The following is a 21,360-nucleotide window of genomic DNA, read 5'->3' on the forward strand; positions in this document are numbered from 1 at the left end:
TTTAAGCTTCTTTCTATGGGAACTTACTGGGAACTTAGTTACTGTACTAAACCATCTTTACAATACCTTAACATTCCTTATTGACTCATCTTTTCCAGCTTAATGTAACCTAAAGGCCTCAGTATGCTTCACCAGGAAATAGGGAGCTGACTTTTTTTAAACCTTCTGAAAACAATCATGTCCACTTCACAAAGGGGTGACCAAGAGTGCATAGGTGAGAGTAGATTGGGTTTGAACTCTCTTGGTAATATTAGTTATTCAGCCGGAAGTCCAGGAATTTAAAACATCAATATATGTTTTTTTTTACTTTAATAAAATGATTTGGTGAATCTATAAAAGTGGCAGTATTTTCTCCGTGTGCTAACGAGTTACACTTTGTTTTTCTTGACATTATCTGATTTGTTTTGGGCCATACAGACCTCGCGTTCAGCAAAACTTATTGGCTTTATTCAACAGTTTTTTGGGTAGAAACCAACATTGTTTCAATCTGTTTGACTTTCTCAGCTTGAAGGCAAATCAAATTGATTTAAGTTTATAAAAAGAGAGCTTGCAATCATGACCATTCAATAGAATTTGACACAAGTGAGGTCCAATCAAATTCTTTTCAGATTAGAAAATTCACAATAATCATGGTTGGGTATTGTGTTTGCTTTGATGGCACAAATAGCACAAAAAATATATATAAATGGCAGCGCTCTGAATACTTTCCGAAGCCATTGTAAGTTACCTACTGAGCCTGGTTGAATACAGAAAAAGGCTTATTTCCACGGTAACTGGACTCCCTTTGTTCTCATCCCATAATTACCGGTGCCTGCAAAAGGGCTGTGATTCAGGGCAGAAACAGGGAAACGTACCGCGACCCACTGACCGCCTGTACACTTAATCAGCTGGCCGCTATTCATATTAGGGGTTTAACAGGGGCCTGAAGCACAGCCCACAATTACTCCTGCTCCACCACAACGAACACACACACAAACACACTCTCACACACACACACCTAGACACTAACATGTGCGCTCTCACACACGGACGTTAAGTTAAACACACAGATGTAGTACTCCCCCACACACAGTAAAGACCGTGCATTGCAGCATGGCAATTAGCTGCAGAGGACTTTGCATTAAAAAGGGGAAAATGGGCCAGTGTTCAGCTGAGGACTGTTTCCATAGCTGGGGGGAGAGAGAGAGAGAGAGAGACAGGGGGATAGAGTGAGTCTCGACTTTTAACAGAGTGACTTAAGAGAAACCAGAAACTTCGAGCCGCGCAAGTTAAAGCTTCAGTTACAGTGCTGCCACAGTGCAGCCAAAGCAAACCTGCGCTCTGCAGATTAACCACACTCTCCAAAACACAGGGCTCCTCTCTCCACTCCCCGACCCATCCAGCCGGCTTTTAGGGTTTGCAGCACCCAGTGGGATTGGTTCGACCGCATATCTGGAGTGAGTGGAACGGGTGCACCCTGAAATCTTGTGTTGGGAGTTTTGAGGTTTGCCAGTCAGCCTTCAACCACAGTCACTGCTGGCAGTGGTGATTATGGGAAGACCGAGACCTACTTTAGAGTTCAGGGTTAAGGTTAGTTTGGGGGTAAGAGGGATACTAGTCGAATTCTGCAGAACTAACAAACTGTGAGCACACAAGTGACTGGCACAGTAGAAACTTTCACATGACACACTTCTCCTTAAATTAACTACATTTATTTGCATTTTCACTGGTGTGTGTAGTGAACATGTTGCTTCCAATGATTGCCTCAAAGGTTTGTCGAACTTCCACACGTCTGACTTTGTTCACCTCATGCTTACTGGACTGTTGTGAAAAGCGATGATGCCCAGAGGCAGGAAACAGTGAGAGGAATTTACCACTTTTGAGAAAGTTGTATACCCAGTCACTTTTTTGTCGAATGAACCAAAAAACATATCTTACAGCAAGATAAATTATAATAGCTAAATATCTTTCTTTTTTTTTAATTCAATGTCAAACTGAGGCTGTTTTCTGTGTTTTATTTATATGATTTAAATAGAGAGATCTGAAATAGCAAAGATGATTGGCATGTAAGGAGTAATGGTCTTATGCCTGTGAGCGATGTCGGCGATGCAGGAGTAAATGCAGTAACATAATAAAATGGTTAACACAACATGTCAGCAGTGTGGAGCTGAAAAGTGGTGAAATAATCAAAATCTCATTTTTCACTTGAATGGAAGCATTTCAGGATGTCCTTTTCCTTCCATTTCCTAAATGTCATTGTGCGAGGGCTACATCTACCTGGGCTGTAGCTGATAACCTTAACACTCTCAACACACATTGCTGAAAACTGAAACTGTGCACCACTCTGTCAGCACCTAATGTGGGGACATGCTTTAATAAACATAGTTGAACTGGGCGTGTTTTTCAGCATTGTGTTTCTAAAATGTGTTAAAGCCTTGGCAGATGATGTCTGCTGATTGCAAAAAAGGCCATCAAGCCGTGTGAATTGTGGACCAGCATAAAAACATTGGCAGCCAGTAGTTCCACTCTGACAGCACATGTCAACGAGTAAAACAAGCAGAATAAATTCTTGGTTGTCTCTAGACTGAGAGAATACACAGGAACAGACTCGACACCAGACAGAGGGAGGGCTGGTGTCGTTACAAAGGGACAGATGTCTGCGTGTCTCCTTGAATAATGTATTTCCAGAGGAGAAACTTGTGTGAGAGGCCGGTAGCTCCTCTCTGCAGCCCCTTTGCCCTCTCTTCCTCTGCAGATCCACTCCTAATTGAGCCTCAACTTTGGCTCGTGGACACAGACCCTCTGCCCAGAGAGAGCACACGAGCCAACTCTGTCAGAGCCGTCATCTGCATTAGCTGGCGTCCGCTTCAGAAGGGTCCCAGCTAGAATGTATGGCTTCTCTATGAACTGGCCTTCAATATAAAATGGTTAAACTATTCCAACAAGGACCCAAAATGAGTCAAAGTCGGAGCTGCTCCATGACCGGTAGTAATCAACATTCACTGAATCCATGTGACACTAATTGAAAACCTCAGACTCAGTATGCCATGCCTATTGCAGCTGAGGTTCCTGCCTTATTACAGAAACTGAAATCCAAATGTATGTCTCTTTAGGGTGACATTTAGTACATTTGATATTACAGAAAGAGTTAGGAATCCTGTAATAAGATGATGTAGAGCCTTTCCTAAGTTCAATTATAACTGTCAAAAATGGTTGCACTGAGCGCCACTAACACTGGTGGTAGCCTGTTGGAGAAGCTAACATTGATATAAGCCTGTTGTAGAAGTTCACACTGATGTTAGCATGTTGGAGAAGCTTACAATGAAGTTAGCCTATTGGAAAGATGTACACTACAGATGTAGTTAGGAGTGATTGAGTTAAGATACTAGGTCTTTGATAGGACAGGACACGGCTATGAATTCAGAATGGCTTCAGTAGTAGGAGAGTAGGATTTCAGATCTTTGAAGGTTAAAACGAGCCGTAGGGAAATGTTTTGTACTGTGGCCCCTGCGCACCAGGTTATAATTATCATGACTCTCCATGGCCTTGAAACAATAGGAGTTGTATGCATTCTATTTTTTCCATTGAGACCAAGAAACAGCAGTGCTTCAGGGCCAATCTGAGCTGCCTCTGGAAGGTGAGAGATACTATACATTATCACACATACAGTGACACAGACGGATATACTAGTGCACACACAGAAACACTGTCACGGGAGAAATACAAACAATCATCAGCCTGTCTGTTCTTGCTGGTGGCTGTTTACCAGTCTCGTGTTTATTGTCACTCTTCCAAGATCCCTGATGTGCAAACACACACAGTCGTGCGCACACATATACACACACCATGCCTGCATACAATCATGTTTGATTTGACGCCGGACGCCAGAAATTCTGTGCATAGTTTTCCTCCCAAAATGGCACACAGACATTTTGACTCGTGGTTTTAAGGTCATATGAAACAAATCTGCCAAATTCTGAAAGATGGCACTCTTTCCTTCAAGCCTTCTGATTCTTTCTGCCTGCAGCTCTGCGCTCATATTATGAGCAGAGAGAGAGACGGCAGACAGACAAGTGGAAAAACAGAGAGAACTTCAAAGCCGATGAGACAGCAGCCCTAGAATTTTAATAAACCCCCTCTTTCCTCTGATGGCGAGTGTATGTGTGAGCGTGTCTGTGGTCCTGTGTTCAATTGAGCAGACACCATCCACAACACATGCATGCACAAACAGGCAGGTACACACATACACACAGCGGAAAGGAGAAGCCTTTGTTACTCACCTGCTGCACTTCTGTCTCTCCGTTTGATGTCTTCTCCGTGTACACAAACGAGTTGAAAATCCTCTGTGGGGAGACGGAGAGAAAAGGAAGCAGAGACAGTTGGGTTAGATCAGGAGGAACGCTGAAGATTCGGATCCAATAACTGAAACCCATCACCTGAGGATAAGTATTGGCAGACTTCCTTTATAGATAGATTTTGGTTTCGGGTGTTGCTGAGCAGGGACGTTTGTTATCAGCACTCTGGGAGAACATTTGCAACAACTGTCAAAATTGCAGATTAGTGGAAAAAGATTCAGCAGCAAATGTTCTTTGCCTGTAGAATCTACGAAATCTTATTATTATCGCAGGTTACCCAAAAAGTTCAAGCATTCATGCCTTTTTATGTTCAGTGTCACAACTGCGCTTCCTCACATTTGTAAGAGAAACCAAACAGGACCTTTATCTAGCTGCTCGCCATTCATGCTCATTAAGAACAGCAGCTATAATGAAGCTGCCGCCGGAGCTGAGGACTGAACTCTGAGTGCAGATCAAAACGTGCTCTAGTAATGGCCGTCGCAAAGACCAAGAGTCAGAAATAAAAGCTTCAGACTCTCAGCCTTCACTGCTCATTCTTTGTAGTTTTTTTCCTGATCATTTTTGCCGATCTGCCAACTTATTGAAAGGTCTAACAGGTGCGGTGAAGGTGAAGGTTAAGTGAATAACACTGATCATCTTGTTCCAATGCAATGTTCTGCTGGGAAACCTCGGATCCTGGCAATCTTATGAACGCCAGTCAACATGCACCACCCACCCAAACAACACTAGATGCCCCATAGTGGATCAGACTTGGCTCTGAACCATTGAGACACTGACACAGGACCTCTCTGATGGTGTCCTGTGGGGTCTGGCACCAGGACATTGGCAGCAGATGCTTGAGTCCTGTGGGTTGTGAGGTGGATCTATGGATCGTACTTATTCAATGGGTGCTCGATTCAATTGGCATCTGGAGAATTTGGAGGCCTTAAGATCTTTTGTCACATTCCTCAGGCCATTATTTAGCTGTTTTTGCAGTGTGGCATGGCGCCACTGCCATCGGTGGGTGCCGTTGCCATACTTGGTCTACAACGGTGTTTGGGTGTGTCGTGTTTAACAAGTGGCATCCACATGAGTGACAGTTCCCAAGGTTTCCTGGCAGAGCACTGCAACTAGATAAATATTGTTCTCTTCTCTTCCTCTTAGTACTTTTAGTGTTGTGGCTTACAGGCACATACAAAACTGGCAACAGGAACCTCAAACCTGTTACACTGTCATGTAAATCAACACTTGGTTCATCACACTTGATTGATTTCTGGTGGGGTAATGTGATTTGGCACGACACAAGGTATTTAGACGAGTTATCTTGTCACCCTTGTTTGCCTTGTTAGTGACAGTAAAATAGATTATCACTCTTGGTAAATGTGCAAATAAAGGAGATCTCAGGTTAACAATTGTGGCCTATTTGTGAGCATCGTCTGTCATCAAGGTCACAGAATATCAAGAGGTGCTGCAGGCAACAGCAACTTGACTGAGGTGGCTTATAGCAACAGAGGCTAAATATCTTCAGGAATCTGGAGAAAGGGCTGCTAATTTTAATAAACTAGCACCATTATTCAATGGACAAACGTCCAAAATTCACATAATTCAGATAATCCTACTGCAAAATAATCTATGCCAAGTAGTGATAAATGTGCAAAGGCAAACAAAACTACCAGAAACTAAGTTTTTAGTCCTTTCTTAAGGCTTTGGAAGGGCCTTGGTTTTGTGTACTTTGACTCACTGGCATCTCGTAATGTGATGAAAGCATCATTAATGTTGTGTATTTAACGTGACACCTGCACTCCTCCTGCTATAACAAGTCAAAATGCAGAGACATCAAACATATATTATTACAAAATACACAGGATATTAATGGTTAATTGCTTGGTGATGTATTTACAGGTTCCCACAGCTGTGGGTGGTGTTGTATTATGATAGCCTGTCAAAATATTGCGTGACTACAGCTAAGTAACACCCAAACTGACTTCACTGAATGAGGTGGGAAAGGCTCCAAGTTACCGTCTTGACTCTAGATCCAGAGTGAGACAGACATTAGCATTAGCATTAACATTAGCAGAGATGGATCCCTCTGCTCAGGCAGGTGCATCTGGAGCCATTTTATTAGCAGTCCAGAGAGAACGATAAACCTGGTCATCTGCCAAAACAACCAAGCCTTAGACCCAGACCCAGACAGCACCGTCCTGTCATTTACATCAGCTTCTAGGTCGGGGAGGAAAATGCGTCACCTGCCTAAGTCTGGAGGTCAGCCACGAGACAGAATGAAGGGTTTCATGAGCCCGGATCACAAGGTGATGTTAAGTTTCCCCCTTCACCTTCCAGACCGAAACATTTTAATAGCCCCTGATTTATATTGTTAAGTGAATGGGAGGCGGAGCGCTACATTAAGGCATGGAGAAAATGAGTCCTGGTGTGACCTCAGCCTGAACACACGCTAACACAGCCCCAGGAAAACATTTTAAGAGCTGCCCGAATAACACGCATACACACACAACACACACACTTTTATTCAGATGGTCTTCTGGGTCCCATCAGCCAAACATTCTCTTTCTCTTACTTCCTGACACACACACACACACACTTCCAGGCAGCAGGACTATGTGGCAGCTACAAACAAAGTAAAACTAATGTTTGTGTTGAGGCAGCAGGTAGGCAGGTGTTTCACTGTAAGCCGCCACGCTGCGCACAAAGCCTTAAATTACCTGGTTCCACACCGCAACTGTTTCCTGCTGCCTGTCCACACCTTTTGTTCGACACATTCCGGAGGACGGCAATTACCCAGAATGCACCACATCAAAACTAACCTGGATCTGATTGCCTAACCATGGCTGCACCTACACACCTTTCAACAGAGCTTTGCAAAAGATAACAAAACAAAATGTCACCGGTTTCATACAGTCAAAAGGGAAAGGCGAGCAGTTTCTTCAAGATATTGTCGCCTTTGACATGTCGGCACAACTTGACTTTTACCACTGGCTCTTGCAGGGAAATGTAATTAAACAGCACCCTATTGAAGGTAGGGACAGAAGTACTGATTAAGGATTCATCCTCGCTGGCTTTTCAAGGTTAAATAAAGCCTAACAGAGTTGACCAATACTACGACCAATTTTTGGGGAAGTTGTGATGGAGATATTGGTAAGTAAAACATTCAGATATCACTATATCAGCAGACATATAGACACATTTTTTTGCAATCCCTATGGTGTGGTTACCCAACCCAAAAAAATATGTAATGCCAGCCGTGCAAGATTTAAGTGCAATGACGAGAATAGAGGACAGTGTGATTAAAGAGGACAAAATAAACCTAAAGATGTAAACACCTTTGTAGGAAAGCCTTCGATATAAAGAAGTCTTTAAAAGTGATTTAAAAAAGGACACCGATATATCGCTATAGCTACTAGATACTAGATTTATGGATTAATCCAATGAAAAATAAAAAATTGTGGAAACCATACATCACAAATTTCACGTTCTTGTGTCTGTTTGTGTACAAACCACACAAATATCCAGTTTCCTAATGAAAGACAAGGAACAGCAGCAAATTGTGACATCCGAACAGCCAAAACCAGAAAATGTTTTCTTTTTTTGCTTGTGAATTGACTTAAACACTGAACTGATTATCAAAGAAGTTGCCAGTCAATTTTCTGTTAATCAATTAATCCATTAAGCAGCTAAGTTTGTAGCACTAATTGAAAAATACATTCATACAATTAAAAGGAAACATACACAAACACACAGAGACAAAGTCAGGCTGAGACGGATGCAAATAAACAGGCACTGCTATACGCCAAAGTCTCCTCACAATGCCGTCTTCTAGGCCATAGATAGGCCATTCAGTTGACGCTCTTGTTGATTAAGTATCAAATGTAATTTCTGAAAATTCAATTATGTCTCATACAGCCTATAAAGCGGTCTGGCACAAACAAAAACACTGCCAACTGTCAATCTGTCCTCACCAGAACCTCAACAAAGAGCTCAGTTTTAGTCCTGATTGTCTAAATGGAGTCAGCAGTTCTTGTTATGAATGTTTTTGAGCGTATTCTCTTCATTTTACAGTGGCATGGGACTAACAGACAAGTGCTATACAAACAGTGTTGTTATGTTATTATCACACACACACACACACACACACACACACACACAAACACGCAGCTGCATACTTCACTACAGAGTTATTTACAAAGTGCAAAACCAAGCCCAGACAGTCTACTGTTCCACACCCTTTCTTGGTGGAAAAAAAAGAGAAAGTCCAAGACGTTGAACTGTCAAATAAACACGAACAAGCACACACAAACAGAGCTGCCACTTCTTAGCAGGAAGCATGTGCTCTCAAAACACTACACCAACAGAATAGAAGGAAAATGGGGGAGAAATGGGCACTGGGACGGAGAAATACTTTGTTTCCATTAAGACAGCAATTCTGAAAAAACTGGGAACAAATCCTGCAGAGAGAGAGAAAACTCCTGTTGTTGATTAGCCCACAGGTTAGCTGTCTTTCCCCCAGTGCCTCGACTGTTTGTTGTTAGAGCTGCTTTGCGGTTTTCACAGCTATGTAGCAGCCAGCGAGGAATGCTCAGCTCTGAAACCTGAGAGGCCTGAGGCCGCCTAGGCCACCGTGGGCCTGTGGCCTCCCCTGACCCATAATCAAACACTGAAATGTACACAGACACATACACACCAGTGCAAAGTCACACACAGAGGCAACTATACAGTGTCAGGGTCACACTCACACTTCACCAGACACCTTACTGGGCCGGGCAGTACAGAGATACCACAGGATGAGAAAAATCAACAATAATATTATCAAGAGGATGTCCAGCGCACTGATGGGAAGTCAGATGGGGATTGTTTCTGGAAGCTTAAAGATTAAAGTTTCTAAATTAGCTTTCCTCCAAAAAATAAAATGTGATTCACAGACATCAATGAAATCTCTTAATAGCATTGGACTGTGAGACATTAAACACCACATAATATACAGTGAGTACATCCCCATATTCACCATCTGTCTAGCTGGGAAGAGCAGCAGGAAACAGACATATTTCCCAGAAGACACTTCATCGTAAAGAGCAACATAATGAACTGTCTTCGCCTCATTTATCAAGCTGTGGAATAATGCACACACAGTACCGATCCATTTGAATGACTAATGAACCCGACTTCCAAACAAGTTGTTTTTTTTAGAATATCCAAAACATTTGATGAAATCCATCGCTGAGTCAAAGGGAGGACCTTACAGGTTTAGTTTTCGACTTTGATGCACTATTCCACTGATAAACGATCTATCACTGAGTGTCTACATGCGCAACAATATCCTGGTTATGTTCCACGTACGTTATCCTGAACATCCCAAATGAGGCCTGAACTACGAAGCATGCTCAACATACCCAGTATACGTTTCTGTCACCTGGCTTCACTAACACCAACTATCACGATCACGCTAAGCGGTCACATGAATGAGCTTATCAAGTCGATAAGTCAACCCAGATTTTCCACACATAGCCATGAGCGTGCAGAGCGGAATATGTTACAAACAAATAAAACCCTGAAGTAACCTTGCTGACCCCAAATCCTGCTTCATAGTACAGGCCTGTGGAGTAATGTGATAGAAACCAGAATACTGTGGCACGTGAACGCTTCATCCTGGTTTATGAACATACAGAACAAAGTGGTTGAGATGTTGGGAGATCACGACACACCTGCAGGCAGACAATCAGAAAACTGGATATTGTTGTGATCATATATACAGGGATACGTTTACAAGTTCCATGTAAACTCCATATATGTATATGCATGTATGATCAAAACATGTATCTAAACTCAATGAGCCAACAAAGGCCGGGAGGAAGAAGACTGACAAGCTAGTAAACACGGACGTAAACACTACAAGATTTAAAACACTTTTAAAGAACCAGCTTTGCAAATGTTTTATGAGGAGTGAAATGCACTTGACGTGTTTGCTGGACCTCAAGTATACACACACAAAGTGCCTTGGTGAGTAACACTGAATGTAAACGCAACTTTTGTTTGTTAACAAGAAAACTGAAGAGGGACATTTAACAGACCCTGGGTCCAAACAGGCCGCTCACTCAGCACTAATCTCACAAGAAATGCATTCAAACTCCTCTCTCCATTGATCACAGAGCACCAGGCTCTCTCCCATTAGGCCAGTTTTTAAATCCACCCACCTTAGGGACAATCCTGACCACAGTCGACTGGTTCACATGAATGACTAAACCTCAGTGGCAGGAGATAAACACCAGAACCTGTGTCGTTTCATTCCTGTAGTATATTTGCTATGAAGATACAGGGTTGCTGGCCCGTGGCGGTGGAATTCGTTTACACGTAAGACGAAGCAGATTTAAAGATAACAAGAAAATGTTTGCAATCCCGTCCGTTTCAGGGTTCACCATGAGCTTTAGTACCTGCTGTTGATGTGTTGAGTCCCAGGCTAAACCACACAGCCTTTCTCTTTCCCCAGTCCTCCTCTCTTATAGCTGCCTAATTAAATGGTTAAACCATGGGAACCTTCCATCTATATGGCATCCATTTAATTAGGCCTGCCTCTTCAGCTCCTCTGTCAGGCTCTCTTGAGGGCGCCATAAACTTCCCCAAGAGGCTCTTCTCCCTTTAAGAGACTCTTTTGTTCTTAGAGGGGCAGACAACCGATGATACCAGGCCAAACACTGTGACTTTGAGAGACACCCCTTCATGTTTTAGGGAAAAAGACATGCAGAGATAGGCACAGATATACAGATCGGGGAAAAAAGTCAACTATTTTGAGAATCGCTTGATTGTTTCAGTCGTTTTTCAAGCAAAAATTTCAAACATTCGATGATTCCAGCTTCTAAAATGAAAGATAGAACTTCTTTTCTTTGTCATATATGATAGTAAATTAAGAGTCTTTGGGTTTTGTTGGTTAGACAAAAGAAACACATCTTGTTTTTTGGCATTTTATAGACTAAATCAGACCTGTTCGACTGGTGTCCTGTGGGCCGAACGTGCCCCTTTAACGACCTCAGTCTGGCCCTTTGATCGTTTTATTAGTCAGCTAATTGGCCCATGTATTATTTCTGTCTGTTGCCAAGCAAAGAAAAACTCTTTAGGAAAGTCAAACTGGCAACCTACGATTAAAAAAGTGCATTGTTCACTGCACTTTTTTCTTTAGTCGTGAAAACTAATAAAACAAGTGAAGGAAAAAAACTGCTCTGTTTATGCTCACATTTAGATGAGCTTTAGAGGTCAGACATAAGGAAAGTAAATGTCCAGCTCCTTGGCATAATAGTCAGATTAACTGACAATAAATGAAATGGTTTGTCACAGCTCTAATACAGAGTAAAAGAGAAGTTAAGGAAAGATGGCGCAGACTACCGAGAGGTGAAGGCAGGAGTGAGGAAGGAAAGAAAAAGAGGAAGGCAGGAAGGAGGAAGAGAGGAAGTGGAGGCCAACTGCAGAGGTAGGGCTGCACAGGGAATACACCTATTAGCAATTCCCCCATCTTCAAAGGCCAGAGTGGAGCTGTAAGCCACACTAATTTGAAATTGGACTGGTGAGCATGCACACAAAAAAACGTGCACACAACACCCATTAATCCTGTCTTCAGGGCTTGTTGATCACTGGTCCGAGGTTGAGCTGTGAACACACTGGAGGGAAAAACGGGAGCATCGTTCGGGCGGGGCGCATCTTGAATATGTGTGAACAAGTCGAAGTGACTATGCGCCCGCCTGCAGAGAGTGTATGCACGGCATCGACCCGCCGTCACTACAGGCTTCTCATTGTGGGAAATTTCTGTGAATGTGAACGTCTCGCACACACACACAAACACACACATTTCACATCCACACATGAAGCTGCAGTGTAGATGTTTTGGAGCTGTAGGGCCTGAGAGATTGGTTTCCATACAACTGACAGATAAAAGCCCAAAGCCCATGGGAGAGTAACTGCTGCTTCCTTCATGCTGCTGCTATACAGCTCAGCCTCCTCCTTCCTTCACTGCTTTATCCCCCCCTTGGCTTTTCCTCTCTCCCTCCCTCCATCCTTCCCTCCCTGCCCCCAGCCAACTCTCCGCTCATTGCACTACAAAGGGCTGGAGCCAGGGATGCGGCATCAGAGCTTCGCCTCTGATGTCCGTGTGTGTTGATTTGTTTTTCTTTTTTTTACTTTATTCCTAGACTCTTTGCCATGTCTCCACAACCTCGCCCTCCCTTCTCCATTTTTTTTCCGAACACTACAAAGCAGAGTGAGGAAACAGGCACCTGGGAGGTGGAGAAGTGAGGGAGAGAGAGAAGGGAAAGAGAGCACAGTTTCTGTATTTTCCGCAATACAACACAAAAAGTCTGAAATAATTGCACCTGCAGCTCACAGCTCCATAACACACGGGCCAGAACAACAGACGAAAAAGAGCATTTGTATTCATCCATTTGTCTACTGGGGGAAACCTGGTGAACTAAACTAGGAATGCTTTGAAAGGCTTCACCGTGTTTCCTATCAATTATAACTGTGCACAACACAACCTCAGCTCTGTGAGAAACCAGATAACACATGCAGTTCTGGTTCTGGGTGAATCTATTCACTGGTCTCAAACACCACGGTTCTCTTGACTTTAATTTCATAATTTTACTTTTGACTTGTAATTTCTGTAATCTACAGACACGGCAGAAGGAAGTCGGACAAATTAAGTCAATTAAAGTGGCTTGTGATTCACTTTGAATCAGTGGAACAGACACACGTGTGTGATTGGAGGTTTTGTTGCTCACATGTATCAGTCATTGGACAAAGAGGTTAGCCTATGAAGGGAAATGGGAGTTTACCTTGTTGGAAAAAACTTTTTCTGCACATCTTTATTGTTAACTCCAGATTTGATGGAAAATATAAGGGAATCAATATCGTTTCTTCCCATGATTTCTAAAAATTTCACCAAAGCTTAATCACTTGCTCGATGCTCAACACACTGTAAGCAAATCCCGTGCATGTATTTCAAAGCACGCCTCAGTGACTGTGGAATGAACCTAAATTCATCAAGGTTTTGACCACAGCGACATAAAAGAGAAGAGAAAAAGGAGGAGCTCACGCAGGAAGAGACGTGTCAAATGTGGATCTCTAAATGTCACTATAATGGCCACAGAGAAACCAAACCGTTGCTAATTAAGAGCGTCTCCATTTCAACCAGGCAGAGTGGGTTCGCTAATTAAATGACGAACAGTCTGCCAACCGCTCGCTGCTGCGTTTAGAGGGTGCTGGGGGTCAATTAAATTTGCTTGAATCTAACTAACGGACAACCTGAGGCAATGTCTCCAGAGCCCCGGCCCACACACTGAGTTAGTTAGTGTGAGGAGTGCACGCATCAGTGCAGCCTGCTAGTCAAAGGAATACCATGGATAGCTCTGATTTACTGTGCTGCATTCTTAATCATCTTTACATGTATCTGTGTGCTTTGGACATTCATGTGCACTTAAAACATAGGTAGGATTGCTGCCACATGAAGAAATGACTCCTAGCCTCTATATCTTCATAAAAACACAACTTGGTTGTCATAGTAACGTGACTTTAAGCCGTAATGGATAAAACAGTCTATGGTTCGTTCTAAGGCAAGGTCTAAATCCCAGCATGCACTGGGTGCTTCACAGGAACACTGAACATTCAAGCTTTCCCCCCTCATCCTCCTTTTTTTATACCGCACTCCCATACTGCTACTGCTGGACTACGAGTAATGTTGATTTCAGTCATAGTAACACTGAGAATGTTTGGATCTTCTGTAAGCAATCAGAGAATCTGGTGTAGGAATATAAACTCTGGATGTAAGTAATGCCAGATTTGTAAATAAAAAAATAAATAAATAAAAAGATGGAGAGAAAACTGTGCACATTACAATTCAGCATGCCCTGGTCCAAGCACTTAGGGTGTGGTGGTGATTCCAGCCTGCTGTTGTGGTATCCAATTTTGGTCTAAAAGTCTTGGACAAAGGTTCCCGGTCTTAACTCATGTCCCAATGTGTCACGCCGACCACATACATGATGGCTTTTCAATGTGGGGCAACATATAACATTTGATTTCAAACATTTTCCACCACAGTCCCTTATTCTGTTTCTCAACAACAGTCATGATCCACAGAGGTTGACGACTTCTTGATGAGGCAACAGCTTGTACATTTAGACCTTAACAGTGCTTATTTAACTAAGGTCAACAATATATTTATCAGAATGAGCAATAAAAAGTCATTTGGTGTATTAAACATGAAAAAACAAGGAAAATGCACACAACCTACAGCACAAGGTGACATCATCAAATGTCTTTTGTCGCAAATCTCCGATTTGATTTTCAATCAAAAATACCAATCAAAGCCCAAAACCGATGTTATTTTCTCTTACGATCAACTGATGGATTAATCAATTAATTGTTGCAGCCTTATTCTGTATAGTTCAGTGGTTGTATTTCTTTGGCTTGGTTGAATATATTTTTTCGCCACCATAAATATTTCAGTTCTGTTTGTCAGTTTTTTGGTCTAAGAAGCTTTAAAACCCCAAAACTAACTGTGCTCTCAAAAGAGGTTGAACAGAAGAGATCAGGTGAGAAGCCACAGCACTGCCACATGTGACCAGCTGTAATCAGCTCCCTAATGAGGCACAATGAGACCTACAAGAGTTTTAAACTCCCATCCACAGATGCTATAGGAATTATTCATGAGAAAAATACTGGAGCGCAAAGACCTCTAACTGGGCCTTTCTTTATCTCCCTCTCCCTCATTCAACCAGGGTCTTGTCCAGTCCAATGCGGTGGGAGGGTGAAGCCTGTCAGCTATCGGGTGCTGTGGTTCTGAAATAACAAGACCCCCTTTTGTCCAAACAGCAGCAGGGCCAAGAGAGAGAGAGAGAGTCACCGCCATGCAGTTTCCCAACTGCCTCCCCGCCGCCCCCTACACCTACCCGAGAGGCTCTCACTGTCGGCCTGGGATGTTTGCTCTCCCTCTCCACCAGACAGGATATAATGCTTTCCACATGTGGGAGAAAAAGGGAGGGAATGGAGGGTGGAGGAGAGAAAAAGGGGGGAGAGGGAGGACTGTGGAAAAGCGGGCGGGGTCAGACAAGAGCCATGAAGAGAAGGAAAAGATAGCAGGATTGTGGTTTGATAACAACTTCTGAAAACCAAATCCAGACTTCTTGTTTATTTGAAGCTATGACTGTACGTTTTTGAAGATTTATCGGTATTTTACCTTTTATTTGATGGCTGGTAATAATGAGGGGCAGTAAAATCTGAGAGAAGTTGGTGATGGGATTGAACCAAGGACAGTTATATAAAGGATTCATCATATCTGATATGACTACTGGCATGGATCCCAAATACATTTCCATTCATTTGGCTCATGCAACCACACAGCTTTGCCTCTATAAAAATATTTTGTACTTCCCTTTCATTATTTCTCCCCCAAAAATAAATTGACAACGCTATTCTGCAGCCAACTCTTGAAAAAAACTGGAATGTAAGTTTAAAAGCTGATGTAAATCAACATAACATGACGGTAGAAGAGCCACATTGTAGGCGTTTCACCCTCTTGTCTCAGTGAAATGAAACGTACTTCCAGCATGTCATGTATTGCCCCATTTAGCTCCCCTGCAAGACAAAGGATGGTAATGAACCAGCAGAACTGTGGCTTAGCGACAGTCTGAAAATAAGGCATTGTGACTCAAATGAGAGACATCATCTTGCAGCTTAGCGAGAGCAAATGAGGTTTCCGCCTTTCCCTTTCTTCTTTGGGTGTTAAGAAACAATGAATGTTGTGGGCACTCGTCATTAAACAGTCTTAACTGAGGCTAGAAAAGGAGAGCGAAGGACAGGATGACACCAATATGTTAGCTTGCATAGTATAATATAATTAATCTAAAATATAGTGTGTGTGTGTGTGTGTCTGAGAGCATGTAGAGGGCATGTGGTACAGGGTATGGGGTGCAGGTTGTTTTCCCCACACAAGGCCTCTTTGATGTCAAAGCAGTCGAGTCATTAAAACGAGGCTGCAGGCCACAGTAACCGTGCACTAATCAGACCTGACTAATTAGAAATACTAAAACTCAGTTCTTGATGGTGGCATTCCTAATTTTTTAATGAGGATATACACGACCTGGTTAGCACTATGGAACATCCATGATGGACCAGAATTTTTATGTTATGGACTAATCACTTCACGGCTAATGAGATATCAGACGCCACATGGACTTTCCCCACGTTTTGGATTTAAGCCTGAAAGCAGCAACTCATTCAGTATGTCGCAGCAGTAGCGCCAAGCCAGCAGTGCATTATGGGAATAGCATCTTGCTGTTAAAGTGGAGCCAATGTGAAAACTTTCCAAAGACAGATCAAAGCTGCATACCTGAGCGCCTCCATTAAGCTGATAAAATCTAGTGAGCGAAGTGGGACGAAAACAAAACCTCACACACTGCCTTCGAAAATGTTCGACGCAGGAATGCACCATAATGAGAAAATTCTGTGCTTTAGAGGCGCTTTGAATGTTTCTGCATATCAAGAAGTCCATAAATTATGGTGCTCGGTTCACACAACGTGACGGAGAGCCAGAGGATGATTGTGGTTGCACTCTAGGTCATCGATGATGTGTAAATCTTGTAAAAAACTGTGGAGTACAGCAATTAGTCGAGAACCAAATGAAGAACTGTGCTCATTTCATATGACCAACTTCACATCAAGATTGCTAGTAAATTACTGTGAGGACTGAGGGGTCAGAGAGTTCAAACTAAAAAAGAACCTCTGCTGCAAATCAGGGTTGGCTAATGTCTACTATACTTGCCTTTAACTATGAAATTCAATAAGAGCTACTCCAAGTTTGCTGCCACTCGCTCAAAGAACAGGATTGGTATTTTATCACGAAATAAAAATAAACTTGGTTCCAAATCAGATGGCAAACAACGTGCCTGAAGCAAACAGGCGGCACAGCAGTGGAAACTAAACAAGCGTCTCACAAACATTTAACCTCTATACTGGACTTTAGCCATCTCAAGGCCCGGTGCCAGCCTGCCAGCAGCCTCTGGCACCACAAGTCCCCAGTCACACCCTGGTGGTGCACCCTGCCAAGGCCAAATCTTCGCACTGACCCCTTAGAGAAGTCAAAAAGATCAGAAAGAGTGTGTGAAAGAACTGAGACTGATAAACTGCAAGTAAAGGGGCAAAGGGCTCATCGCCTCGCACCAATAAATTCAGAAACTTTGATATGTGCTTCCTGCCAACAGAGCCTCGCTCTCAGCCAAGTGAGAGGATGTTCAGATGGGGCGCCTGCACTGTCTGCACAAAGTACCCTGGATTATCTTCACATTCCTGTGCTGTGGACTCATTTGTAAGGGTTTTACTTGCAGTTTACAAGCATCTGCACATGTACATAAGAGCCACATGATAGATAACGTCTTGTCACCATAGTAAAAAGAATAATAGACAGATGATTACTAAACTAAAATAGGATAGAGTGGATAAAGTGGAAGAAGAATACAGATAGTAAAAATGGCCACAACAAATATAATGTGTGTCTTTAGGTCTCAGGCCGGTGATTGTGAATGAGCAGTAGGAAAAAAAGAGGAACAGATAGGAGAGATGTGGAAGAGATAAAGAGTATAGACATAGGATAGAGTGGAGGAAAGAAAACCTCCCGGGGTGGTCTGCTTCTCGGGTTTCTGAGCACGATGTGAGATCATGTCTGGCCACTGTTGTAAGGTCTCTCTACAGACAGGGTGCTTTGTTCTACTTCATGTACTCTTAGGGCAGTTACACGCACTGATTAATAGAGGCATGGGTCGCTCTGCGGAGAAGCCCAAAGCTACCTATGATACTGGTTTTGCCTTTGCCGAGCCAAAATAGTGCAGCCTGGTCCTGCTGAGCATCATGTTTACACCTCTAACCTTGAGTTAACCATTAACAGCAGTCTGGGAGAAATAGGTTATATGTTGGTGGATGCATGATCATTAACATGTGTTTAGCATGATTTGTGTGTGCCAGTTGTATTATGACAGTTTATTTGGTAGGCCTTGCTAAAACTAATGTAGTCTCACCCATTGGCTACACTGAACACTTAAAGGGGGCTAAAGTTGATTGTAGGGAAAGATAGTTGATTGTTGAGTCTCATTCCCAGGTGGTAGACTCAACAATCAACTATTTTAGGCCGCAATTGTTCAACCCACCTTTAACATTTGCGGACCATTCGTGGCGTGGCTGCAGCCCCACCCTACCACTCCAATCAAGGAAATTGTATACAACAGGCTTGAGAGCACTTTTGGGTACCAAACTGTACTTTTAACATCCGAACTAAATTGGTGCCACCATTCACGTTAAATCAATCAGTGTCAAATTGCAGTACCTGGGAGAGTGAAACGTCACCTGCTTTTTTTCAGTGTTTTGGTTGACATTATCCTCACATTTTTACCAGCCAGTAACTCAGTCGCTTGCTGCATCTGAAATTCCTTACCAACGTGGTCTTTGGTACACTTAATGTTCCTTTCGACTTTTAAAAATATTTTTTAAATGGCCGATAACTACCCAGGTACAGTGCACGGAGTAAAAATAGTTTCTCCAGCTGCTTCCAGATCTTCAAAAGAATGCGTCATATAGTATCTATCATTTTTTTGGGGGAAAAAAAACTACCTGCTCAAAATGCTTGTGTGAGTATAAGTGTCAAGAAAAACACAACGAAACACAACATCTTGTATTGGGGGATATTATGGGGTTTGCCCAGATGCCAAAAGGTGAGCTTGATGATTTTACACAACCCATCTGCAAGCTACAGTATGTAAAAGACGTGTGCCCGTAAAAGGACTCGCAGATTTTGAATGATAATCTTGAGCGTAGCTCAGCGTCTGAGTAGAGCAATGCATGCCACAGCCTAACACAGCACAGTACAGCACAGCACCAATCTTTATGACACGAGATGATTAACTGGATGCAGGATTTGTGTTGGCTACTCAATGTGCTGAGGGAGGCAACCTGGGAGCTGTGGTGAGGAAGGAAAACATCGGCCCATGCTTGGCTAAATTACGGATATACAAGCACATTTATGCGCAGTCATATTGACTCACATAAAAATGACCAACTTGCCAAAATGCATCATGCATCTAACTGGCAAATAACAGCTTTTAACATGACACTGTAAATACTTTTTCATTCTAATTTCACATCTGGCTTGTCTACATAGCCAGCGCAACTGCACACACACATGCACAAACACAAGTGAATTAAAGGGAGGACAGTTTATGAGTTGTGACCCTCACTTGCTGCAGGAAACCACGATGCCAAAGTACACACATAAAATACACGCATATACACAAATCTCCCTTTTCTCTGTGCTGTCGTGACAGGGGGTAATGTTCGAGCACAATTTGTATCAGGAAGCTGTCTCAGAAGTCAGCAGAACATCCTCAGAGACACAAATGGAGAAGAGAAGTGAGAAAGTAGAACAAAGAGAAGTGAGAAAGTAAATAAAGAATGAAGGGAAAGAGGAAATGCAAGGAAGGGAATGATGGATAAAAAGAGCCTGCAAAGATGGATATATTTACCTATCAAAAAAAATCGATGTTGATGATAACAATGATGTTAGTAAAAACTAGTACGCTTGAAGATATGTCTGATAAAAGTAGAGACGGATGATGTTTGTGTGGAGGTATTAAAACAGAGGGGGGAATAGAAATACAAACAAAGACGGTTTATAAACGTCCACCTGTTGGTTTTGGCTCAGGTGAGGCACGGTCAGTCAGCACTGCTACAAACTCACACCTTGAGCCTTTGCAGATCTGGACAAAAAGGCTGTCAGATAAACTTCTGCTCACTGATCCAATCTCAGACTGCTAATTCATGCAGAAAAAGATTTGTGGACTTTATCCACAGTGCAGGTGTTTCCATCTGTCACGGACAAATATAGCATCAGAAAAACATTTCACAGATTCTCCACTACAATGGATATCTGGCAACTGCACAGGTAAGACAGCCAGGGCATGGATTTACTCTTCACTCTGTTGTCCTGAGTTAGTCTATTTGAGTCAGCCCTTTTCACGATGTGTAAAATCTGCTACTAGGGTTTTCACAATCACAATAACAACAACAACAACAACAGAATTTGATGACATAATGTGGGATCATAGGAATTGTTGTCATTATTGTTAAACAACCAACACTGACAATGAATACAAATAGATATGTTCCATCATGAATAAGCTATACTATAGAGTGGCCAGTGAGCTAGTTCACAGACTTCCTTCCTCATAAAGGGAGGTAGAGGAGATGTGGCGCCATTGACAGGCAACCAAATGTAACGCACTGTTGCCTTGAACCAAATTTCTTTATTTGGGTTTAAACATTGTGGGAAACATTCGGGATGTTGAAAGTAGGCTGGGTCACGGTCAAGATGTTTTCGCAGTAAAATCCAGGATTTACAGTCTTTCACTGACGAGCTTTAAAGTTAAAACTGATGTGCTGGTCAGTTTGCATCATCAGAAAACAGCAGAATTAACACATCAAACGGAGCAGCTAATAAAGAAGAGCAAGGCTTCTTATTATGGAATATATTCATTGATGAAAACATTTAATTTAAAAAAATGTAAGTTTGTAAGTTAATATCTTGTCTCAATGAGAGGTTTGCTTCAGTATTTTGTTGAGGTAGAGGGCCCCCAGCTAGGCTATCTGACCAAAAACTAGCTAACTAGCATCTATTCCAAATTTAGCCAGTTAATCACCCCGGCTAAGTCTGAGCTGCTGCTGTAGCCTGCTTTCTAAAATTGCTGCTATATATATATATATATATATATATATATATAGTTATTTTTGAATAAATCCAGCCAGAGATTTTCCATCACAAGTGTTTGGGCTGTGGTTTGCTAGGGGAAGCCCCATAAATACAGTCATATCACTTTTTCATTTTTTTCACCCTTACACCTCTTGTGGGCTGCCACGGCTCTATACACAATCCTGCTAGAAAGATTTTTTTAAATTTATAGGCACATTTCAGCTTAGTTCGAAGTTGACACTGGGAAGTGACATATGGTAAAACAAATCC

The 21,360-nt window shown here is 42.5% G+C and overlaps 1 protein-coding gene across 1 annotated transcript in view; it reads right to left on the reverse strand.

The window, feature by feature from the left end:
• Positions 1 to 21,360, reverse strand: part of cachd1 (cache domain containing 1) — a 92,766-nt gene that overhangs the window by 53,027 nt on the left and 18,379 nt on the right. Inside the window, exon 2 of the mRNA XM_084354265.1 lies at positions 4,260 to 4,322. Within this exon, the coding sequence (XP_084210391.1) occupies positions 4,260 to 4,322 (63 nt within the window). The remainder of the gene's footprint in view (positions 1 to 4,259; positions 4,323 to 21,360) is intronic.

Source organism: Pagrus pagrus (genome assembly GCF_965226575.1).
Source record: "Pagrus pagrus genome assembly, chromosome: 6".
NCBI lineage: Eukaryota > Metazoa > Chordata > Actinopteri > Spariformes > Sparidae > Pagrus > Pagrus pagrus.